The sequence below is a fragment of the Trachemys scripta genome, chromosome 2 (genome assembly GCF_013100865.1).
Source record: "Trachemys scripta elegans isolate TJP31775 chromosome 2, CAS_Tse_1.0, whole genome shotgun sequence".
NCBI classification, from domain to species: Eukaryota; Metazoa; Chordata; order Testudines; family Emydidae; genus Trachemys; species Trachemys scripta.
Window position 1 is genome coordinate 5,170,916 of NC_048299.1, and position 8,400 is coordinate 5,179,315.

Below are 8,400 nucleotides of genomic sequence, written 5' to 3' on the forward strand. Positions count from 1 at the left end.
GAAATCGGTGAAGCGCCTCCGTGAAATCCCCACGCTCCTTTCAAAGGTGCAAGCCTGGGGCGAAATGGGTTGAACTCGCTTACGGTGCAGTTCTCTGCAGATGAAAAGCTCTGGCTGAGTGACCCTATCTAGCTAAGGGTGTTAGCATGACTCCATCCTGGGAACACCTATTTCCACGTGGCACGGGTCCACCACATGATTGCAGGTAAAGGCACAGGGACATGCCTGGGCCAGCCTGAAAAAAGGTGTGTGGGGGGAAACCCTCTGACAGGCTCATCTTGCTTTTAATCCTCTGCAGGACCATGTTTTGCATCTTGGCTGCAAAGCAGCATTTGACGGCCAGTGTTAGCATCTGAGCCGATGTCCTATGAGCTGTGATGGACAGTCAGCAGGCAAGCCAGCATGGGCTGTTACATGGGTCTGTTTTTCATTCTGCCCCGAGGGTTGCTATCCTCAGCAAGCGAAGAGGGTGAGGGGAGGTCTCGTCTGCCTGCGAGAGGAAGGGAGAAACCAAGATGCAGAATAATTTCCCCTGGTTTGGAAGGAAACCTGGAAAACAAACTGCCTCGAAGCACAGATTGTGGCTTTGGGAGAAGAATGTCGGCGGTCACTTTCTCATCCTGTTTCTGTCATTCCAGGGCAATGGGCTGGTAGGGAATCCCAACAAGCCACAAAACAACAAGGAGGCTGCCCCCTGGCTGCGATTTGCCATTCGTGAGCTTTCTGCACCCACACCGGACTCGACAGAAGGAGGCCTGCAGAACATCCCAGCCAGGAAAGGGGAGTCCTTGAAAGGTTTCATCTGGCCATGAGGATGGGGCTTATTAAATGAGTGTTACTTAGTGTTCCAACAGGGTGAAAACCTCTCCAGAAGGAATACAAATTGCTTAGTCGAGGAGCTGGAGCTGGTGGTTTGGGGACTGGGAATGTGGGTGTGGCTTGGTATCCACCTGGGAAGAAAATGTATTGCTTTTTATTATGATTATGACAGTGAAACTAACAAGGCATAAGGGGCTGCTCTGACAAACCGTTCTGTGCACAAGCCTACTCCTTTTTGTGCACCCGCTGAAGTCAGTAAGTCTATGTGCAGTGTCAGGCTAGACAGGCTCAGACTCCAAAGGGCCACTTCAAGACACCCCACAAAGCATTTTTGCTAGCCCAGGCCTTTGGATTATTTAGCCAGATCCTGAGCAATTCTGGGCTAAATCCTCAGCTGGTATCACGTCGCATAGTTCTATCAAAGCCAGCGGGCCAGATCCTTAACTATGCAACTCAATCATAGCTCCGAAGAAGTCATTGGGTCCGATCTGCAGATGGCATAAATCTGCACAGCTCTGTTGAAGTCCCGGCCACTGGATGAAGTCAATAGGGCAACGCTGATTTATGCCAGCTGAGATTCTGGCCCAATCCCTTCCCTGTTTCATTTTGGAATTGCTTTACGGTTTAGACAGCAGTAATAATCACCTCATTATTATTAATATCCATGGCAACAGAATGGAAATGAATCGCACTACTTCTATTTATCCCCATAGAAACCAAGCCAAAACAAATAGGGCTTATCCGCGATGTCTGATTCCTAGAAATCATACATATTACATAATTACCGACAAAATGACCCAGCAATTAACAAGCTGCCCAAATTATCCGGTAGCATCTCTTTAAAGGTTAATAACATTCAGTTAGATTAGCTCTCAAACAGGATGCTGAACAATAAGGGTGGGCTAAGGGCATTTATAGTAGCTGGTCAGAGCTTTGCAGCGGACTTCACTGTAAATCCGGGCCTGCTGGATGGCAGTTGTGTTTCTGTCGCTGGTTGTGCTTTGTAAGCGAGGCGGGTGTAGTCGGGTCAGTGCTTAGATGGGAGACGTCAGAGGAACAGCAAGGGTCCGTAGGCCTGCTGTGAGAAGTGAAGTACACGGGCTGCTTCCCGCTCAAGCAGGAATCGAGGAAGGCTCGAGTGCGGGGCTGGCTGTGAAATGGCTGGGTGAGACCTAAAATCACTATCGTTGCTTGTAAAGGTGGAAACTCACTCGTCTGCACGTCTCCCCATTATGTGACCTTGCGCTGAGGGCTTTAGTGGTGTCCTCTGCTTGCTCCTAATGCAGAAGAGTGGATCTAATGTCCTGATCTCTCCTATGTGAAGCCATATCCAAGGTAACTGTGTTCCGGCAACCTCTGCTTCCCCTGGAGATTCAGTGGAGATTAGTCTCTTCTTGTCCTAGGTTGTTGTGTACCGTTTGTGGCGAACGAGCTGATTCCAGTACTGTTTGGGTTTGCCCATCCATGTTTGCCGGCAGGCAACCAGTCCTTATAGAACAAAAAAAATCTCCCTGATCCGATCCTTCAAAACCAAAAGGCTCCACCGACTGCTATCAGGGAGCTGCAAATGCCGCTGCCGTATAGCTGGGAAATAGGTTTGTAGAGCTCACCCAAGTCCTGGAAATGCTGACATTTCAAATTCAAATCCCCACTGCAATTTTAGAAAAGAAAATTAAGACCTCAGTCCTGCCAACACATGTGGAGACACAGCCCCTGCCCTGAAGAACTTATCCCGTGAGCACCTGATCCTGCAATCAGAGCCGCATGGATGGACTCCTGCATGAACTTCAGTGGGATGATGTGTGCGCACCGGGATCCGTCTGCATGAATGTGATTGCTGGGTTAGGCCCCGCGAAGACAGATGGGGACAGGGATAAAACAAAACGGCAAAATATAGACATTGTATACATGCATCTATTTTAAAACATACAAGCTCTGAATCCTTGAATAGTCCTTAGAGCACAGTGGGGCAGCCTGTGTGCCGAGAAAAGCATTACTCATCAGGGGTACATCTAGACTAAAGCTGTTGCTGAGATGTACAATCAACCACATAGGTTTGTGCCCCGACACAAACATTTGTACAGCGTCTAGACTCTCAGTTCAAATGGTGCAATTGGCAATCAACTATCTCAAGTTGAAAAAGGATCACAAACGCTTTCACCAAGTGGAAAGGGCATTTTCCTGTATGTTGGAGAGGAATTGGAGCCTAATATTCAGCCAAATCCCCATGCCAGGTAGTGGGAATAATAAAAAAAAATTCATATCCCATGACTATAACACCAATAGAAAGGAATATTTTACGTCTGTGGCCCATCCCCACAAACTCTGACCCTTTTACAAATTCTTTAAGACTTTTATTAAGAGATGCATGCGCTTTGCTATCTTTCAAGTGTGTGTTTATGGGGTGGGGAAGAAATCAGATATAGCATTTCACACAAATTAAAAAGAAAGGTTGTTAAAAACTTGAGCTTGGTTGGCTAAGTAGGAAACAACTTGTCAACTCTTTCAGCTTTCTTGGTCCTGAAAGGAGACTGACGGAGTTTAGGTAAGAAAGATGGAAAACTCATGATGGTAAATTGTGAGTTATCCAAACAACAGCAAGGAAAACAGCAAATGCGGAAGGTCTGTGTTCTTATTCCTGGGTTTCCATGTTCTCTTAATCCTTCTTGTTTGATAGCTGGGTGGTGCTAGGTTGTTGGCTGATGGTCACAGGAGCCATGGTGTCTTCAGCTGGTGGTCCAGAGGTCTCCTTGGTCTCTTTCCCATCTAGTGGTTTCGTGTTCCGTGGGCGTCTGCGTAGGTAACTGAAATTAGGACGGTAGCAACGTTGACTTATTGCTGAGTCTTCAGTCTCATTTGCCTGGGGGCTTCCATTACATTTTTCTCCTCCCTCCTCTCTCGGCTGTCTCAGACAATGCTGCCCCAAGTTGAGAAACTGCCTGAAGCCCTGGTATATGCTCTGTTTCGCTGGCTTGCTTTGCTCTGCATGCACACACTGACCTGCAGCACGCACCACTTCTGCGCTCACAGAATTGCAACACTGGGGCTGATACCCATAGGATGTGTGCCTCAAATAAGACTGGCCACTGTAGGGCAGATTCCCATCTTCTGGTGCACTGGTTGCTGCCTCGTTCGTTGGCACGCTCTCACAAAGGTGGTAACTCTTGTGAGGCGGACTCCTCCTTAGACCCGACGAGCACTTGCGACGGTCTGCAGCGTATATGCTGCCTTGCACGGGAATGCCGCCAGGACCAGTGACGTTGGCAGCCTCCAGGCCTTTATCCCCTAGAACCACATCAAACTCCACCCTCTCCCCATCGCCCACGCTGCGATGGTACTTATAGGGGTTGTTCTTCCTTATGGCCGACTGGTGTACGAACACGTCCCTCTTATTGTCGCTCCTCGTAATGAAGCCATAGCCATTTCGGACGTTGAACCACTTGACCGTGCCCCAGACCTTCCTTTCAATCATCATCTTCTCCTCTGCAGGGATCAGTGACACTAGGAGGCGTTTACTCTTGATGGATGCAACCTGCGGCTCCTCCTGCATTGCAGGTTTGTTGTTCAGGACCATTGCACAGTTCGATTTTTGCCTTGGGAGATCAGTGGCACACAGTGCCCCAAGCCTTAGAAGACAAATAAACCCGGGAGTGGAGCTACTGCTACCTTCAAACTTTAGTCATCAGCTCTGGGCTACCCCTATGGACTGGATCTAGCCTCTAGCAACTATCACAGTGAGAGACCAAAACTTCAGGCAACATTTTTAAATCAATCGGATTGCAGCTTTCAGGTTTTCCAGCTGAACCAGAGGTTGATTGGCTCAACCACATGTGATGTCACAGAACTAAAACTCACTTGAATTGTTACATAATTCACATGAGAGGGAGAATCTTCTACGTCCTACATCAATCCCAATAACGTGTGGCCAAACTAGAGCAAATCTTTTAGAAAGACAGCAGAGAGGAAGGAAGGTACAATGGTTAGGGTGCTCACCTGGGATCTGGAACACCTTGGTTCAATTCCCTGCTTTGTCATTAGCTTCTTGGGTGCCTTGGGCAAGTCATCTTAGTCTCTCTGTGCCTCAGTTTCCCATTGGTAAAGTGGGGATAACAGCACTGAAAGATTGTAAGGTGCCCCATTATTATGGGGCTAAGTCTCGTACATAGACAGTATCTTGCCTGTTGCAAGGCAGGAACTGAGGACCAGAATCTGCTCTTAGTTACCTTGATGTGAAACAGGAGTAGCTCTGTCAGCTTCACTGGAATCACTCCAGACCATTTCTAATATGAGATCACAAGCAGTCCTGCTGGTGCCAAGGTAGAAGTAGCCATGGGTGAAGCTCAAAAGATTTAGAAGTTTCCTAGATAATCAGAGGCAGCCTGTGCTGCAAAGAGCTTGCAAGTGATGCAAGACAGTCAAAAGAAGGTTTATCACTCCCATTTTACAGATGGGAAACCGAGGCCCAGAGGGATTAAGTGACTCACCCCAGATCACACAGGGAGGCTGTGACAGAGCCAAAAAATGAACCCAGCTCTCCTGCGCCCTCATCCTGTGCCTGAACCACAAGTCCATCCTTCCTGTCTTCTCCAGGATGCCAGTTTCATGCTGGAGTAAATCCAGTGCCCTCGTTGGCATGGCCCTAGATTTACCCTGGAATAACTGAGGTTGGAATCTAGTGCTAACTGGTCTCATTTTTCCTTGGATTCGGTCAATCAGTGTTTCCCCTGGTTTGACTCGGCAGTGAAGTGATGTGTCTGTTTTAGGGAGTTGCCTGTTTCCTCCTTTGCCATTGTGTGTGTATATATGTGATTTTTTTTAAAACACTTTCTTACAGTTTCTCAACCCCTATTAATCACTCTGCCAGTGGGGTGGGTTTGGTTTTCTCACGGTGATTGCTTAAAGAGATTCTCACCAAATGAAGCTCTGTTCTTTCCTTCGCTCCCCCTGTCTGCTAAACCTCAGTTCCCCTGTAATAACAATGGGCTAGATGCTGCCACCCTGACTTCACAGAGTAGTACCTCACTCCCTGAATAGTCCTGCAGAGGTCAGCAGAGTTGCTCACTGAATAATTTACTACTGAATGGAAGGGTGGCAGGGTCTGGCTCATTATGGGTTAATACAGCATAGAATATCAGGGTTGGAAGAGACTTCAGGAGGTCATCTAGTCCAACCCCCTGCTCAAAGCAGGACCAATCCCCAACTAAATCATCCCAGCCAGGGCTTTGTCAAGCCTGACCTTAAAAACCTCTAAGGAAGGAGATTCCACCACCTCCCTAGGTAACCCAGTTTCTTTGTATTACAGAATTTGCCCACACAAGCCCTATCGTTCAATGTCACCAGCTTGATTTTGCTCTTACTTACACCTGTTTCAATCCAGAGTAACTCAATCTCATTGCAATGTCTCCTTTTCATGGATTCGCAGGGTCTGGTCCATGTAACCCGTCTTTTGGAATCACTCCTCTAGAGTGCTGGACTCCAAGGGTACGTCTACACTGCAGTTAGACACCCGTGGCTGGGCGGTGCCAGATGACTGGGGCTTGGGCTAAGGGTCTGTTTAATTGCCGTGTAGACATTTAAGCTTGGGTGGGAGCCTGGTCTCTAGGACCCTGTGAGGTGGGAGGGTCCCAGAGCTCGGGCTGCAGCCTGAGTCCAGATATCTGCACTGCGATTAAATAACCCTTTAGTCCGAGTCAGCTGGCACGGACCAGACACAGGTGTCTAATTGCAGGTGTAGACGTACCTCAGGAGTCCACACAGTTCCATGGGGGCAGGCCTGCAGCGTCCATGACTCTGAAACAGGGCTTTCGGGCACCATCCCTCCCTGTCTGCCTTTGTGGCTCCCTGCAGCTAATCCATTCAAGCTTGACTCCTGTGTGGGTTGTGGGGTGGCCACCACATGCAAGGCAAAGCAGGTTACATTAGGTGAGTCAACCTGATAGGCTGCACCTGCATGTGACCGACAGAACCCCGGGGGCGCCAGACTGGATGAGAGCTCGTCCCCTGATGTACAAGGAGGCTCCTTAGCGTGCAGTGGACCCTGTTATAGAGGCACAATGCTTTGGGGCCCGCTGCTCTCAGGGGGTATTTGCAATCACACCAGGGAGCCTTTCAAAACAAGGTAACAATTTATTAGCCACCCGGCTACAGAATCCGAAAGTCCTTTGGTTAGCTTAGAGAAGCAAAGGTTAAGAAAGAACTCAGTCTGGCTGATGTCAGGCCTGTCCCCAGCCCAGCTACTAAGGAATCCATTTTGGCCCTGTCTCTGTCCCTTTGTCTTTTTTCCTAGCTGTGTGTCTGTGTGCTCAGCTCTTAACACAGCCACCTGGCACCTTGGTTCTCCAGCTCCTGGCCTTTCCTGCAGAGAGGTGGGGGAAGAGGGGCAAATCTCTGTTCTGTTGCATATTAGTAGGTAGGTGTGAATGTCCTGGCCATGGGGCATTCTGTTGTCTTTCCAGATCCTCTCCTGCGACGGGTTGGTTTTCAGCCAGTCATTTAATGACCCTTTCCTACCAGCCCAGTTACGGGTCACACATCCAAGTCTCCTGCTCTGCCCCCACAGCAGATTTTTAATCCGTTACACTCTGCGCATAGCAATACAACGCCCAAAGAGAAAGTGAGATGCACGTAGAAATGATCATCACACTCCCGATCTACAACAATGTAACTGAGATCAGCATCTGCCCCCCAGACTTTGGTTATTCCCAGCAGGCAGCATCACTTTCAGTAGTGAGGGTTTGCAGGATTAAGCTCAGGTTCTTCAGGGAAGGGACTGGATTTTATTCAGCTGCTAAGTGTCCTGCACATTTGTGGCCATATAGATATTGTTAGCAAAACATATGGAGAAGGTTTCAGAGTGGTAGCCGTGTTAGTCTGTATCAGCAAAAACAACGAGGAGTCCTTGTGGCACCTTAGAAACTAACAAATTTATTTGGGCATAAGCTTTCTTGGCCAGAACCCACTTCATCGGATGCATGGAGTGGAAAATACAGGAGGAGGTATAAATACATGAAAAGATGGGAATTGCCTTACCAAGTGTGAGGTCAGTCTAACAAGACAATTCAATTAACAGTAGGATACCAAGGGAGGAAAAATAACTTTTGTAGGGTAATGAGAGTGGCCCATTTCAAACAGTTGACACGAACGAATGAGTAACAGTAGGGGGAAATTAGTATGGGGGAAATTAGGTTTAGGTTTTGTAATGACCCAACCACTCCCAGTCTTTATTCAGGCCTAATGTGATGGTGTCCAGTTTGCAAATTAATTCCAGTTCTGCAGTTTCACATTGGAGTCTGTTTTTGAAGTTTTTTTGTTGAAGAATTGCCACTTTTAGGTCTGTTATTGAGTGACCAGGGAGATTGAAGTGTTCTCCTACTGTTTTTTGAATGTTATAATTCCTGATGTCAGATTTGTGTCCATTTATTCTTTTGCGTAGAGATTGTCCGGTTTGGCCAATGTACATGGCCGAAGGGCATTGCTGGCACATGATGGCATATATCACATTGGTAGATGTGCAGGTGAACAAGCCCCTGATGGTGTGGCTGATGTGGTTAGGTCCTATGATCGTGTCCCTTGAATAGATAT

The 8,400-nt window shown here is 47.9% G+C and overlaps 1 protein-coding gene across 1 annotated transcript; it reads right to left on the reverse strand.

The window, feature by feature from the left end:
* Window positions 1-3,475: 3,475 nt before the first annotated feature.
* LOC117873939 (Y-box-binding protein 1-like) lies at window positions 3,476-4,393 on the reverse strand. Its single transcript, XM_034763843.1, has one exon. It carries the CDS (start codon window positions 4,391-4,393, stop codon window positions 3,476-3,478), a length of 918 nt encoding a protein of 305 aa, XP_034619734.1.
* Window positions 4,394-8,400: the final 4,007 nt, after the last annotated feature.

Excerpts from the sequence above, each read along its gene's own strand:
- LOC117873939 (XM_034763843.1), bottom strand. The coding sequence starts at position 4,393 with ATGGTCCTGAACAACAAACCTGCAATGCAGGAGGAGCCGCAGGTTGCA.